A 17,262-nucleotide genomic window follows, 5' to 3' on the forward strand; every position below is an offset into this window, starting at 1 on the left:
TTCATTTGTTGAAGAGAAATACTGTGCACATGCAACAAAAATAGTACTGTTCGGTATTTCAGTGCTAAAGGAAAAAGGTACAACTGCTCTGATAAATTATTATTTGTTCTTAAATTGTGTTTTATAATTATTGGAAATAATTTATAACTATTTCAATTATATAATTATATCTAAATTATCGATGACATTTTCCATTTATTGGAAATTTTATTTCTCTAGCAATTGATTCGACTGTGATCTGGCGCCAACGTTTAAATTCAGTACACTGCTGATGAAAGCGCCACCTTGTGCTGAAAAATAGTTACACCAATTTATGGACGCTCATTTAACATTACGTTCGGTCTCCTGTTATCTATTCTTCATGACTGGTATTTTCCTCGTCAGGTCATATGGTGATTAACCAAAAAAACAATCTCTCGTCTTCCATCAGTAATTCAAAATTTTTAGTGTTTTAAACAATTGAAACTTGTGACCAATAGCTTTATAACTCTATTAATTCTTCGAACTCAACTGAACTTCAATCGCAACTGATAATCTTTGTTGATAAATAAATAATTGGTCATGATCACTACTCGCTATGTGATGTGTGTCGACCAGTTGTCAAATTTGTATTTCAATAAATTCTACGTATTAAACGGTAATTTATACTTGCGCTTAATTTTAAATAAATTTCAGGTCAATTTAAATAATTGAATTAATTTCTTTCAGATGAATAAAATAAAAGAGCCAAATGTGCTGAGATTTAATGGATAAAGTACTAATTGGAATAAGGCTCTATGAGCCGTCATTGTAGGACAATTAGCAATGTTCAATGTACAACTAAGTAGCACAGAACCACATATTGCAAGTACTAAAAGTCATAATTCAAGTGCATTTTATATTCCTTTAACTTCATTTGCTGGTACGTATGTCAACGAAAATTTATTAACTGATTAATAATTGATCTGTGACCATAATTATTTTGAATAACAGTAAGAAAAAATATTTTCTCTTGCCAATATTCTTTTCGTTAATTCTAAAAGTCTTAGATTATTATTTTTTTAACTCAACGTGTTATTGTTTACGTAAAACGTCAATAAAAGTCGGTAGTTTAGATTTATTTGTAAAATAAAAACTGACTTACCGACCGATGAGCTGCTGAAAGACAGTTGAAGCTGGATATTTTTTTTTTGAAGAATTTAAAAAATTCACGATTTCAATTTACACTCACCCACTAACACATATGACATTCACACAAAACTGACACTAACACAAATAACTGGAACTGATCACTACAGAAGAGAAAATATTTATGATATTGAAGTTAGTCGACGTTCAATAATTTTTGGATTTTCTTAGAAATGATAAATTATAAAAAAAATATTTCAAAAAATTTTACCTCATAGCTTTTTTAAATTTTCTACATGTCTGTATTTTTAGTTATTTTTGTTTGTTTTTGATTTATGATTCTAAAGTTAGCAGACAATCAACAATTTTTTTTTTCAACAAATCAATTTGTAGAAAAACAAAACTAAAAATATACACAGATAGGAAATCTAAAAGACTATAGGTGCAATTTTTCCAATATTTTTTTTTTATAATTTATTGTTTTTTAAAAAATCCGAAAATGATTAAACGTCAGCTAACTTCACTATCATATCCTATTGAATTATTGAAAAGAAAAAATCCGAAAATTGCTAATTATCTTCTAACTTCAGGATCACAAAAACTTCAAAAAATTCCCGTGTTTAATTGAAGTTCTTTTCATTACGATTATTTCCACAAGCAGTTATTATTTGAAATTAATTTTTTTTTTCTTTGAATTTAAAAAAAATTTCAAACGAAAAACCGTAGCCATTTTGATAAAATTCCCGCCAAGATATTGGAAAATAATTATTTTTTAACACTTACTCATTTAATTAAATTGATTTTTGAAAAGAATAGAAGAATTTTTAATAACATTTGTCACTTTAGTATTAACTTTACCGCAATTATTATTATTATTTTTTTTTTTATTTAAGAGCAAAATGATTTGCACTCTAAACTACGACATTTTTTTTTATTCCGGCATTAAATATTTAACTATTTAATTATTTAATTTATTCACCGACACTAATTTATTACTGCGTTACATTTCTTGGAATACTCGCGATAATTATTTTTAAACAAAAGCAAAAAATTTTTTACTCACACTTTAAATGTTAATGAACTGACGAATTTGCTAGAACTGCAAGGATTTGGCCCCAGCACAAGCACTCTTTCCTCTTACCTCTCCCCCACTAAAAATCAGTCTCTGATTGGCCCAAATTCAAATTTCAAAATTCTAGCCAATAAAATTTACTTTTAAAGTTTCTTTTCATCCGAATCTTTTAGTTGGCGAATTTCAAATTTTTTGAACCAATAACTTGCAGTCTTTCCATCTGACCAACCAATCAAAGCTCTAGCTTTTGGGTTCAAGGTTCAGAGGTTCAGTTGGCGTCTAGCTTTTCAGTACAGCGGTCTTGAACCTCAAACCCATTGTGTTTTTTTATTTAAATGTTTAAATTATACGGAAATTCAAATTATCAAAAGTAAATTGTGACTTGTGCCGTACAATTAAGAAGTGTGTCGTTAAATTAAATTCAAATAAGTAAATAAATAATAAATTTAGTTAAATAATTAATTAATTGGAGTAGTGTTAGTGCAATTTTTGTTGCTAGTTTTTCAAAATGGCTTCTCAGTAAATTTTTTAGTGTCGTGTGCAAAAAAAATTTTCTATCCAATAAAAGTCCGGAATCAATTATCATTAATATTAATTACGCTTAATAAAAATTAAAAATAAATAATTATCAGTTAAAAGTATCATTAAATTTTTTTATTTTCGTGAGTGAATAGAATCAGTGAGGTGTTAAATTGACAATTTATCATTTTTTAAAATTACATCAAGTAAGATATCCAGTAAGTGCAGTTATTGTCGTATCGGTAAGTCATTTTTGATGATTAATTGTCAATTTTGTGATAAATTGAACGTACAATTTTATTTATTATTTACTCTGCGGGCGTCCCCTCCCTCCAATATTGAACAATCGGTTTAAAAAAACCGAACGATCGCTTTATAAAATAACTATCGTCACAGATCAAATATTTTAAATTTATAAAATAACAAACAAGAAAAAAAAAACATTTAAATAACATTGCAGAAATGTGGTATCAGATTTTTTTGTGGGCACTTTTTTCATCAATATTTGTCCATACAATCGCGGCATCAATTTGTTTTGCAACTTTACGTAAACACAAATATGGAAAGTGAGTAACAAATAAAATAAAATAAATATGAGTGAGAATGTAGCAGATATAAGACAATTTATAAATTTTAAATAAATAAATAAATTAATTGATACAATAAAATTTAAAAAAATGCGCGTTCTGGTTTTTCAAATATCTAAGTACGCATTTTTTAATTTTTAGTCTTACATTTTATTTATTTATTCAAAAATTTAAAAATTGCCGTCAGCCAAATTCTCACTTATAAATAAATATGGTACAGAAAATAGCGACATCCAACATACATTTCTTCATATACAAATTTATATATTGAAAAAAATTTATTTAAAAATTCTTCTGAATGAATTTTTGAATTTTTTTTGTTGATATTAAATTTGTTTATTTAAAAAAAAAAATTGTTTGTCTGCTGTTTCACTTTCATATTTAAATTTAAAATTTTTACGATAAAAATTAAACGAAAAATAAAATAAATATTTGTACTGATAATTAAAACGCAGATTTTTTCCAATATTGATACTGGTAATGGGATTTCTATTGCCATTAACATCTGGAGTATTGAGTTCAGCGGCAATAGCTTTTGTTTATCGTGCATCGAGTTACCAAATGCCACCTCTGTACGCACTGTTTTGGGGGATAGGTCAAACAATCCTGGCTGCTTGCGTTGGATTCACTCGTATTCTGGCAACGTTATAATTATCAGGGTATTTATCGCCATCCAAACCCAATCCACCAACTGAACATCATATTAGGTTCCTCTGGATCCGCAACTCTATCGTTTATCAGTAAACAAAAACATTTATTTATTTTTTATTCATGATGCAGATCTATAAATTTTTTTATTGATAAATTAGAATTATAGCTGCTCATTATTTTTCATCCAGTGTTAGATTTTTTATTTATAAATAATTATTTAGCGATCACTGGGGTATCTAATGAATATCCAGCTCACTAATGTCTTTCATGTGATATAATTATAAACAGACTAAATATATATACATATACATATACATATATATTATTTTATTTTATATTGTCGCTTTTATTTGAAATCCAGTTTAAATTTTAAATAATTCACTATTTTAATAAATTTATCAACAAAAATATGAAATTTAAAATTTTCAAATAAAATATCAAATACTTGATTTTTTAAAGGAAAGTTCTGTCATTAGATTTTTATTTAAAATCTTTAGAAATATTTTTTCAAAAATAATTTTATTCTCATTGATATCAAAAAATTTAAAATTTATAAAATTTAAATGAATTGAGACAAATTCTCATAAAAATAAAATCAAGTGAAGTGAAAAAATGTTTAATTTAATAGACGCGATCTTAAATCTAATTACTTAAATTAGAACTTTCCCTCAGTTCACACTTTAATTATTTAAATAAGAAGATAAAAATAATAGTTAAGTTTTTTCACACTCGCTGACTTGCAAATTTGCACAAAAACTATATATCAAAGTATAATAAATCATTCCGTTAAATTTAAAAAAATTTTCTGTAATAGTTAGTTTTAAAAATATAGTTTAACATTCGACCATTACATTGATAAGGCTTTTATAATAATGTACATAATTATAGTAAAATACTCTTGAATACTCTAAAATAAAATATGTATCAAATGTATTAATGTGAATAATTAGCTTTAAATACAAACAAAGACTATTAATAATAAATTAAGAGATTATCATACGCAGAATTTTGAATACTGATTTTAATCTCGCTCTGTCTGTTTACTATTTAAAAAAAAATTCCAATGCACCCCTGGAAAAATTAAGCGCAAGCGTACTGCGAGTTCCAACATCTCTATATCAAACTCTCATCCCCCGGTGTTCTCTTATCAATTCAGTAGCGTCCGCTTCGTAAAAATGATACGTCGTTTAGATATTAAAGTACGCCGGTATATTAATTTTCCACCGACTTCACCTACTCATTTTATTTTACTGTTGTCGTTATAATAATTATTCAAATGTGATGAACTACAATTAAATCAACACAAGTAGTTTTTATTATTGTCTACACTTTAGACCCAAGGTGCTATCGATTTCGTTATCTAGACATTTAGATAAAAACAAATTTTTCTAATTTGTTTACAATTTTAATTATCTTTTATTAAATTACTACAAGTGCAAATATATATTTATTACTGATATATTTAGATAAATTTGTATTTCATCGCTGAAACAATAAGTGTTTTTTTTTCTTAATGAATTATTGACGGATATAAAAACACGAGTTTAAGATAATTGTCGTAATTTAATATGAAATGCCGATCACATTCATAAATAAGTGATAAATTTCCACTGGAAATTATGATACAAAACCACTTGTCAATCGAGTTTTTATGATTAAATTACATTCCAAGTAATTTATATTAATGAATAATGAATACTGATGATAATAACAAAAATACATAAATATTTGTATGATGAAATGATGGAACTACGCAGAACTCCATGGGCTAAAAAATTAATTTTGATTACAAGTTTTATAATAATACTGCTGTGGATTATTTTTAATGACACATTTTGTGCCTTTGGTGGTCTATCACGTAGAATAGTATTGAACAGAATAAGACTAGCGGCACATATCCATATAGAAAGAGCATCTGCTGTGAGAGAAGTTAAAGTTGAAGAAATACCACTTGATGGTTTTATGAATTTAGATGTCAATGCGACAAAAGTTCAAGTAGTGTCTTTGTTGTCTAACAATACGACGTTATTAAAAGATAATACGGTAGATGTGTCGCCGAAGTACAAAATATTGCGTCAACAAGGTCTGATACCTAGTAGACAATTGCCGAGTGCTTTGATAATTGGCGTTAAAAAAGGCGGCACGAGAGCACTCTTGGAGTTTTTAAGACTTCATCCGGATATTCGGGCTGCTGGATCGGAAATACATTTTTTTGATCATCATTATTCTAAGGGATTTCATTGGTATAGGTAATTGGAGTTCCCTTTTTTTGTAGGACATGGAAAAATTTTAAAATCATTTTTTTATCTCTGCCAGTAATAAAATTTTAAAAGCTGTAACTTTGATTGCAATTATCGTATCAAAATGAAAAAAGTTTTATTTTCCAGCCTAAAGTGTCTGCTTTGAAGAAGCTCTTGGTTATTCTAGTGATTAAATTTTTTCTGCAGTCACTTTATTTAAAAAAAAAAAAATGAGCATTAATTCGATGATAAATTTAATATTTTTTAGCGCTCAGTATCTTTTAAAAAAATTAATTGGCTTTATTTTGATAACTTTATTCAAAAGATTATAAGTTGAGCTTAAAGTTTTTTTCCTTTTGAATTTCTGTCCGTCAGTTCATTGTCGTTTTATTGAATGACTAAGCAAAAAGGACGACTTTGACTATAAATCATCATAAATCTATGAAAAATATCGTCTCGAGTTCATTCACTTCACTTTCTTTTTCAAAAACTCTCAACTTATGCAATTAATAAATTTGATTTATGACTTTTTCAAAAGCGCGGTAGCACAAAATTGATACTAAATTAAGTGAACTCGCGATGGGGACTTTAGACTGTAAAATGTAATTTTTTTACTTCGATATCATGACCAAGTGACAGCTTTTGAAATATTAATTCTTGTTTCCGAGATAAAAAAAGTCGATCCAAAATTTTTGTATTCAAATTAATTTTGGTAATGATGAGTTGAACTAATAAACAAATTTAAAAAATAGACACCGAATGCCACCGACATTAGAAGGTCAGTTGACAATGGAAAAAACGCCATCGTATTTCGTAACACCAGAAGTCCCAAGAAGAGTTCAGCATATGAATCCAGGTACAAAGCTGATAGTTGTTGTCCGTGATCCAGTAACACGTGCAATATCTGACTATACCCAAGTAAAAAGTAAACGTCCAGAATTACCTAAATTTGAAGAACGTGCCTTTATAAACGGTTCAAATATAGTCGATACTAATTGGGCGCCATTAAGAATAGGAGTTTATGCACGATATTTAGAACGCTGGCTCCAATATTTTCCATTGTCTCAGTTGCTATTCGTATCTGGCGAACGTTTGATTGCTGACCCAGTTATTGAAATAACAAGAGTTCAAGACTTTCTCGGGCTCAAGCGTGTGATATCGGAAAAACACTTTTATTTTAATGCTACCAAAGGCTTTCCATGTTTGATGAAATCTGAACAAAAAGCTATTCCTCACTGTCTCGGTAATTATTATTGTTATTATTTTTATTATTATTTTAATTAAACATCATTACAATTATTTACAATTACTTCATTTTACTTTTTTTTGTTTTTGTTGGTTTTTTTTTCTATTTACATTTCAGGTAAAACTAAAGGACGTAGTCATCCGTACATCGATCCTATGGCAATTCAACGTTTGAAAAATTTCTACCGACCATTCAATCAACGTTTCTATCAGTTGACTCGTATGGATTTCGGTTGGTCATAAAATTATTTAAATGACTAATTAAAACATATCGATTAATTAATTAAAATTAATACTAAATAATGTCAATTCTTGTGATCGAAGTCAATTGGTTTAAATTTTATAAAACATTCACTCAACATTAATTACTATCTACATTAAAAATACAATAGCTTAAAAGCTACTAATTAGAATAGTAATTAATTTCAAACTAATTAATATAAGTATAGTAATTAATTACAGATATAATTTTAAAACTGCACGTTTTTGCTCAATACCAAAATAAATGCTAATAACAGAGATTTAATGTAAATATATATTAGTAAATAAATAAAATATTTGTACGATATTAATTTAAATTGACATTTACTTTACAATAGATCCTATTCTGTGCAGTTAAATTTTTTAAAAATATATATATACATAAATATTGTAGATAAATATATATTTTTATTAACAATGATTGTATACATAAATTTTAAAATTTAATAGATAATTTTTTTTATTGAAATATTTAAAAAAAAAATTATCACAGTATTTTCCAAACATTCTTGCTAACCGTGCGCTTATAAAATAATATAGAATACTATTGGGTATGGTATATAATTAATTATGTCGATAATATATATAATTATTTGAATAATTATAAATTAATTGGGTTAGTCTATTAACATAATTAAGTAGCATGCAAAAAGTGGAGTTTGATTAATTTAATACTTCGATAATTACACGATAAAATAAATAATTTTAACGAATTAAATTTTTAAACTTTTTCTAATACTTAAAATATTCACTAAAAGTTAAGATCAGATAAAAAATACTTAGGCACGTACTATTTTTATACAATAAACACTTGTTGCGCTTATTTGCAATTTAAATATTTCAGTAAATGCTTTATCTTAAAAAATATATTTATTTTTCAATACTCTAATACTTTTTATCTTAAAGCCATTCTCAGACAGTGCCCGCCACTTTTTAAAAATTTTCAATTACTTTAAATTGTCGTAAGCGTATCAAAATTTCATCAATTGATTAAAAAAAATTGAAACCTTAATTGAAAAAAAAACAACTTAGTAGTAATTTTTCTGAGGTATAGATATAAAAAAAAAATTACAATTGGGAGTGAAACGAAATTCGGAAAATAAATTTCATTAAAGTCTTCATATCAATGTTATAATTCGAATTTTCAAATTTTGTTTAACTCCTAATTGATGACAACTGTAAGTAATTTTTAAAAAATTCTATACCTCGGCAAAATTACTACGTTGCTCTTTTTTCAATTAAAGTTAAAATTTTTGTTTTAATTAATTAACAAAATTAGAATACGGTTATGACAGTAGAAAGTCATTGCATATTTTAAAAAAATAAGAGGCACCGTCTGAGAATGCCCTTAAGGTAAGAGACCCAGTACCCGATAAGAGAACTAGGTCTTACCTTATATCTAAAAAAAAAAAAAAATAATAAATACATAATTACATTTTTATAACTTATTTACGCAACTGAAGGATTTGATTTTTCTTTAAAAAACCCCCGGTCTTTCAATAAATCGTCTAGAGCTTCTTGCGTATAGTAGACAATAAAATCGGTGGGTTCGATGCCCTCAAAAACAGCGTAAACTGAAGGTTTGAGATTGTAAAAGAACAGCGGTTGTTTACGTGTAGCAAAATCTTTTGATAGACTTTCAACAACTTTAGCTGCTGTAAAATCAGCACCGTAAATGTGCGAGCAGTCAATAACTACCGGTGTCATTGAATTACCAGCACAATAGCTGTACTTGGTCACGAGATTTCTCACGTAATCTACTGACGGGAATATCAGGCAACGATCTGGCGTTATCATGAGATACTCAACGCCGCGGCAACTCTGTAATAAATAAAGTAAAAAATAAATACCTTGTAAAAGCAAAAATGTGTTAGAACAAAAAAAAAGGTAAATAAATCGCGATTAATAAATAAAAAAAAAGAAATAAATAAAGTTATGAGCTTGATATTACATCAGCCGAGCATAATTATTTTCTTATTGCTTATATGAATAACAATTAAAGTTCGCGCATAATTATCAGTAATTTTAATTGTAATTACACAATAGTCTCATAATATCAAAGTTATTACTTAATACTTATTAACTGTTAATTTAAAAAACATAAATAATAAACTTTACCCGAAGTTTTTCCAATGAAATTTTCGGTCTCGCTGCATGATGAAGAATAAATAATATATTTAGTCCTATGCCAACTAGAATTCCTATTTCTAATTGCAATACTAGACATGCAATGAAAGTTGCTATCCCTGGTATTAAGTCAGATTCTATAAAGAAAAAAAAATTATATGATATTAATTATTCAAAGTTTTATCTTACGAATGATGAAATCCTACAACGGTTTTGTTCGACTGTCTAATCACACGTCTACTGCAATACACTAATTAAAATGCATAAGTAACATATGGTAATTTCAAGGTAAACTCGTTGTAAATTTAAGCAAAAAATTTTTTATTATCAATTGTCATTTAAATTTCATAAATTTTAAATTATCTGGTTTTTTTAAATTTTAAAGCTTCGAGTTACGTAAAAAAAAAATTAGTTTACTTTTAATAATTTATAAAAAATAATTGGCAGTAAAAAAAAATAGTTAATTTGAATACTTACTTTTAGTTCTCCACATTGGTTTTATCACCTTGACTTCGACCATAAAAATAACCGCGGATATTATTATTGCTGCTAAACATGCTTTGGGTATAAAGGAGAAGTAAGGTGTAAGAAATAGCAGCGCGAGTACAACTAATATTCCTTTAAAAAAATAAAAAATCATAATAAGTAAATCGTGATTAATTTAAAAAACGAATTAGTCAGACAGGATTTCATTAATTACCTGTATAAAGTCCACCTAGTGGAGTTCGAACACCAGAAGCATTATTAACAGCACTTCTGCTAAGTGAACCGGTACCAGGAAATGATTGTACGAATGAACACCCGAGATTTGCTAATCCAATGGCAATTAATTCTTGTGTAGCATCTACTGATTTTCCATTACCTAGAAAAATATTTAACATTAATAAGAAGTTATTAACTTACTGATTATAATTATACTTATAATGTTTAAATAAACGACTTACTAAATGCTTTGCACACCGCTACATCTTCCATAAGTGAAATAAGCGGCAAAACAATGAGCCCGCTACCTAAATTTGAACACATATCCATAAATGTCAGTGTAGTATTTTGATCTTTGGTAAAACCGAACGGTGGCAGTTTAACAGTAGGCATTCCTCCCGGTAAATTTCCTAAATAAAAATGAAATTTATACATCAAAACATCAAACCCTTTGATATATATTTAAAATAAATTAATTGTGACGTACCTATTAATTTAAATGGTGATTTTGAGGCAAAGTAATAACCTAATACTCCACACACAATAACTAATATTGCATTTCTTGATGTTCCGGTGAGCCAGACTAGTTTATTTAACACACGATGTTTCGTTGGTCTCATATTTTCGTCAACTGGACCAATTTTAATAGTCGCGACATACTAATAACCCAATTAGAATTATTTAAATACAAATTTTTATTGAATAAATAGATAAAATTATTGATAATTAATAATTACCCTCAGAAAAAGTAGAACGACTATACAAGTAACACCTAGAGTAGTATCCCAATGAGAAGTTTGATGAATCCCTTCAGCGATACTTTGCCAAAGACTTATAAACGTCGTGCCTTTTGATTGAATTCCAAGTATATCTTTTATTTGAGACGTTACAATAATTAACGCAACTGCCGACGTAAAACCAGAACTTACTGGTCCTGATACAAAGTCGATAAGAAATCCTAATTTAAATGACATATAATTAATTATCTGCTAGATAATTATATCGTTTATTATTTCATTAGAAAAATATCTAAAGTTCGTTATCACTTATCATAATTTATTACTATTTCAAAATTACTTAACAATATTATCAAGAGTAAATAGATAAACAACTTACTCATTCACAAGTAATGAGTAATAAAAATAAGTCAGTAATCTAGTGGCTGATAGATAAAATTTATACGGAGAAATTATACTCGTTTTAAATTCTATGGTGTCATAGTAAAGCCGGACCATGTTGGCCACTTGACAGAAATGAGAATGAACACATGCAAAAATTACCATGGCCATAGTAAAATTGACAACGATTTTATCAAAAGTTACTGTAACCATTTTAAATTTTACTATTTTATTTAAATTTCCGTTAGGTGGCCAACATCCAGCTTTACTATGACATCATAGCATTTCAAACAAAAACAATTTATCTGTAGAGTTTAATGACTCACCTAGACCAAAAATTCCCATGAACAATTGTATGATACCACAGAGGCAGCATAAAAGAATCGCGTGTTCGACAGGCGAATCTAATTGCGCTACTGTTTGATAAGTCAGCAACGATACTATCGCACTTGGTCCAAAAGGAACATCCTTGCAGGATCCAAAAAATATATATATAAAAGTACCCAAAAAACTGCCGTACAATCCATACTGCAATGAATATTTATTGAAATTATTAAATTAATACCGCGAGGTTTTTGACGGATCGAAAGTGGTGATAGGGCTAATTACCTGCGAAGGTAACCCAGCAACATTTGAGTAAGCTAGTGATTGTGGGATGACTGTCAACCCGACAGTTATACCAGCAACAATATCACCAAGTGCATCGTCCCCATTGTACTTGGGTAACCATCCCAAAATTGGTAACCGCCTGTACAGCATTTTTTTTGTACACGTTTTTTTGACTCGATGTGCTGTGTACTCACAAATCGACTTGACAATATTGCTTTTTCGTTTGACACTATCATCTCCTGGCTCTTCCATCACTAATTCAAATAATTATTTTGTTTAATATAAATTTAATAATTATTTGGCATTAAAGTACAATTATGTTTTATTAATCCATCAGTCTTGATAAATTTTAAAATGAAATCATGTCAGATCTGCGTTTTTGATTGTGTTTACATCCATTTAACTCTTATTCACGTAATTTATTTTTAATAGCTCTATTTATTCAGTCTTGTAAGAAAATATGTGACACAGTTAAAAAATGTTTTTTACTTACCCGGGTCAAAAGAATAACTTGATTTTGACTTATTTGACTTGCTTTTGACTTGAATATGACTTTTTTAACTTAGAAATTTAAGTCAACTAAGTCAAATCCAAGACAACGAGTCTTTAATTTGACTTGGTTGGCGTAAATGGGTACTAAGTAAGACAACTTAGTCAAAAGCAAGTCAAAACCAAATGTGTTTTCATATTTTAAGATACAAAAATTCATCCAGTTTTGACTTAGTTGTCTTACTTAGTACCCATTTACGCCAACCAAGTAAAATTAAAGACTCGTTGTCTTGGATTTGACTTAGTTGACTTGAATTTCTAAGTCAAAAAAGTCATATTCAAGTCAAAAGAAATATAGCAGTCAAAATCAAATTAGTTAAGTCAAATAAGTCAGAAAAGTTAAGATCAAGTTAATTTTTTGACCCGGGTAAATGCTCAAAAAATTTAATAATTTTCAAAAGTTAAAATTTTTTTCCATATTTTAAAGAAACAATTAAACGATGATTTATGATAATAAATATTTGAATATTGATAATATCAGATTTGAAATGCAAATTATTTAAATATATGCATTGAAATCAAACAGATTTTAATTTTAATATGACCTTATATTTGATTAATTATCTATTGTTCTGCATTTAAACAAAACACATAATCAGATATCTATTCAATTCAATTAAATTACAATTTAAATCAGCATACAAAAATAATTTATCTTAAAGAATAACGTGGATTAAAAATATACTTAAATATATCATACTTTTTTCTAATAAATGCTTACTTTTCAAATGTCCTCATCGGAAGCAAAAATAATTAACCAACACCCAATTAATAATAATAAAAATTCAAATTCATATATATGACTAAAAAATATAGTAATAATAAAAAAAAAACTCACAGATCAGGTCATAAGAACACTGCAAATCAGGACGTTCTTCACAAATTGAACTTTGAAGCTCATAAGAGTCGCGTTTATCGATACCCAAATTTTCTTGTGAGTCGTTCATCGCCTTATTAACGTATCCGTTCAAAGGTTTCCCGTTCATTTCGTATATTTTTTTTCCGTTTCTCATCTTGATTAATTAAATCACTTTTCTCGTTATTTATTTTATAAAATCCAACTCAATTCTTTGTTATTTTTTTATTTTATTTATTTTTTTTTATCTTTTCAACTGACAAATGTTTATGCACATTAATTTATAACATGGCTGAAAAATTAAGAGTAATTATTTTAAATGATAAAGCTGGCATTTACTTGACGGTATTCATATTTTAAATGTGATGGTTGAAAAAAAAAAAAAAATATGTATATTTTTATTATCAATATTGACTTTTAAAACATGCTCACAATTGTCATTCAATTGATATATTTACAAACTTATTTATCAACAAATTTATAGTCTGGTATAATAATACAATTGTCCTTGGGTCCGGTAATTACTTAAGATCATCCAACACATTTCCTCATTCTCATAAGATAATAAGATTAATAGGTATATAGACTTGTTTGATAATTTTAATAGACATCACGTTCAGATAACTTTATTTTTATTAATAAATTTAATTACCTCAATTAATTTTTTTCTTTTCACTTAGCGTTTGCTTCTATTATTTAATAATTAGTAATTAAAAATTCTAGTTATGTATTTTTTTTTTCCGACTAAAAATATCTCTCACGTGCGTCATTATAAAAAAATTTGAAAAATTTATTACGGATAAAAAGTAAATGCACCAGATTAATTTGTATCAACGTTTCCGATGAGTCATCCGGTCAATTAGACGATCAATCAGTTATCTATAGTCTTCAAATATAATATATGGTCTCGACTTTTTATAAAGACGATCAAGTTATATTGATCGTTATAATCAATCATACAAATAAAAAACACGTGGCTTATTTACTTTTTTTTTTTTCTTACATTTGAGTAAATATAATTATTTTCATTAAAATTAAACCGGTTAAAAATATAATTACAGCGATAAAAAAGTTACTTTTAAATTACTTACTTGAAAAATTTAATAATTATAAACAAAGTGACGAAACGGCGATAGAGCACGTGGCTAAAACTCGTTACATTTTACAGATAATGTTGAGTGAAACATTTTTTTTTTTTTACGAGTGAGAGTAAATATTTGAATATTACAATAATAAAAAAAAATTTATTGAGATAAAGAGTAGACGCGGGCAAAAGAGTAAAGCGGCGATTTATTATAGAGGTATAAAGAGAAATGAAGTTGGATGTGAAGTTTAGTATTAAAGAGGGGATCAATTGCAGGTTGTAGACCCTGCTAATGAGCATTTGCATCAAGTCCAAGGAAATCATTAGACAAATACATTATTATATTATTACCAGCGTATTAAAACGTATAAATTATTTTTTATTATGTTTTTTATCTTTTTGTTTTATCCAACGATCCATTTTTTACTTAAAATTACAAGTATACGCGTATATTATTCTGTAGTTGATTACGTGAGCCCACATGTACAGGAAAATATATAAAAAAATAAAAATAATAACGTCTTCAACTATTTTTACGTAATAATCAGGTCATTTCGTAACTTTCAAATTTTATGTCGATCAATATTTAACACGGTTACTAGATTCATTTAAAAAAAAAAATATCCGTAATTGATACTATTAGAATGTAATTAAAAATTTTTCTGATAAATAGATCGATCAATAAAACTATTAATTAATAATAGAAAAAATTATTTTAAAATTTTTATTTTATTTTAAAATATTCCACTGAGATTTCAAAGATTTTGAAAAACCATAAACATAAAATTGAATTTTATTTGCCAATAAATTAAGTACTGATTCACTACAAGGAGAAACAGTAAATTACATGTCAGCCATCATCTTTTACTGCTGTTTAAATTCTTGTGCATATAAAACAATAATTATTAGACACTAAATAATCTTAGAAAATAATTTATTAGAGACGTCAAAAATTTTATTCCTTCACAATAAAAAAAAAAATAAAAAAAAAAAAAAGATAATCTAAAAAAATTTTAAATCACCGTATCGCGTCAATCAATCATCAGTAATCGATTATCATTAAAGATCAATAAAATAAAATTTGTCATAAATTACCTTGTCCGTATAATTATCGATACCGTGGTGACACTTCGAGACGTCTTATTTATCAACATTTAAAATTCACTATTCATTACATTAAGTCTTTGTAAGTAGATAAAAAATTTTTTTTTCATAATCACCGTCTAAAAATGTAATTTATATTTTTTAACAAAACTAGTCCTCTATACATCATTAAATTAATAATCGTTAATTACCAGTAATATCACATAGTTTTTTTTTTTTTTTATCAAACACTCGTTTAAAAAAATGTAATGACCGACTAGCCACGTGTTAATTCAAAGCACATTTTACAAAATGACTGAATATATATTATTATAAAAATAAGACAATATTTATTTATGAGCCGAAATAAAAACTGAGTAGATATCTTAACGTACTGATATATAAACGGTTAGAACGAATCTCCAGCCGTGTTTTCCTGAATCACAAGACAACTTACCCCACTCTTGTCCTTTTGTATCAGTGAATCCCATCCCCACTTGTTAAATATTAACAGACGTCACTGGTGAACAAGCGAATGGGAAATTTGAATTTAAGAACTCACAACATTTATGAACATTTATTTATTTAATTGACGTTCCTCGTGATATTAATTATTAATCATAATCATGGCTATAATCATAACCATAAATTTACAGATAATATCATTCTTTACATCATGTCCGTCATTAGTTTGCTAATTTCCCAGATAAAGATAACGACCGCGTTAAATAGTGATGAGAATCGCCGGTTTAAAAAATTTTTATGTTCATAATTCGCTAAATTCATAATTATTTATTTTATTTTCCTTTTAATTAACGCGTTAATTTAATTAGTTAGTTAAGGAAAATAATAGACAGTAAAAAAAATAAGTAAGTGCGTCAGTGATTCCGAGAAACCAGGAAAGTTATCGAATAATTTCTAAATTTCGAGTAATTATGCGTCATAGGAAAGTTAGAAAAAATTAATATTATTTAGTTATCTTAAATAAATACATAAATTTAAAGAGACTTAGAGTAATATTTAAAATTGACTTTTGGATAAACTACTGATTGTACTTTAAACCAGTTCTGATGTAAGCAAACAAAATAACTATGAATTGTACGAAAATTATATCATGAGTCAATACGACGAGACATGTTATCGTTAATTATCGAGTAAACATTATTTTTAAAAACACTTCTTACATTTGATCTTAAATATTTTTTTAAAAAAATACAATAATTTATAATTTAATAATAAAATATTGTTATCAAAAAAGTTTACAAATAGATTAACCAGAAAGACAAACTGATCAAATATCAATAATATTCTTTTTTCAATGACTTCTGCTTTTAAAATATTTACTACGTTTATTTAAATATTTAAATATGTGAAAAATATATTTTAAAATGTGTAATAAACAACAAAAAATTTAACTTTACATAATAATAATGATACGGGATTTGGTAATAT

The 17,262-nt window shown here is 26.9% G+C and overlaps 3 protein-coding genes across 5 annotated transcripts; 2 read left to right on the forward strand and 1 right to left on the reverse strand.

Moving 5' to 3' along the window:
- Positions 1–346: 346 nt before the first annotated feature.
- On the forward strand, positions 347–5,443 carry LOC130666842 (transmembrane protein 170A). The gene is made up of 4 exons (XM_057468152.1): positions 347–637; positions 709–901; positions 3,159–3,264; positions 3,741–5,443. Exons 2-4 carry the CDS (start codon positions 805–807, stop codon positions 3,934–3,936), a joined length of 399 nt encoding a protein of 132 aa, XP_057324135.1. The 5' UTR covers positions 347–637; positions 709–804; the 3' UTR covers positions 3,937–5,443.
- Positions 5,444–5,478: 35 nt separating this feature from the next.
- Positions 5,479–7,679, forward strand: LOC130666832 (heparan sulfate glucosamine 3-O-sulfotransferase 6). The gene is made up of 3 exons (XM_057468139.1): positions 5,479–6,185; positions 6,929–7,419; positions 7,540–7,679. Exons 1-3 carry the CDS (start codon positions 5,638–5,640, stop codon positions 7,662–7,664), a joined length of 1,164 nt encoding a protein of 387 aa, XP_057324122.1. The 5' UTR covers positions 5,479–5,637; the 3' UTR covers positions 7,665–7,679.
- LOC130666819 (sodium-independent sulfate anion transporter-like) lies at positions 7,424–16,249 on the reverse strand. Of its 3 annotated transcripts, XM_057468119.1 has the most exons (12): positions 16,023–16,249; positions 15,823–15,950; positions 13,626–13,935; positions 12,239–12,492; positions 11,956–12,157; positions 11,249–11,469; positions 10,999–11,170; positions 10,754–10,921; positions 10,510–10,671; positions 10,287–10,427; positions 9,801–9,946; positions 7,424–9,503 (listed from the first exon to the last, which is right to left on the reverse strand). In XM_057468119.1, the coding sequence occupies exons 3-12, from the start codon at positions 13,798–13,800 to the stop codon at positions 9,132–9,134; spliced, it is 2,013 nt and encodes a 670-aa protein (XP_057324102.1). In that variant the 5' UTR covers positions 13,801–13,935; positions 15,823–15,950; positions 16,023–16,249; the 3' UTR covers positions 7,424–9,131. The 3 variants fall into 3 exon arrangements, with proteins under 3 accessions (XP_057324102.1, XP_057324101.1, XP_057324104.1); XM_057468118.1 differs by having other exon boundaries at positions 15,823–16,249; XM_057468121.1 differs by lacking the exons at positions 15,823–15,950; positions 16,023–16,249 and adding an exon at positions 14,735–14,843.
- Between the last annotated feature and the right edge of the window lie 1,013 nt (positions 16,250–17,262).

This window comes from Microplitis mediator, chromosome 4, assembly GCF_029852145.1.
Source record: "Microplitis mediator isolate UGA2020A chromosome 4, iyMicMedi2.1, whole genome shotgun sequence".
NCBI lineage: Eukaryota > Metazoa > Arthropoda > Insecta > Hymenoptera > Braconidae > Microplitis > Microplitis mediator.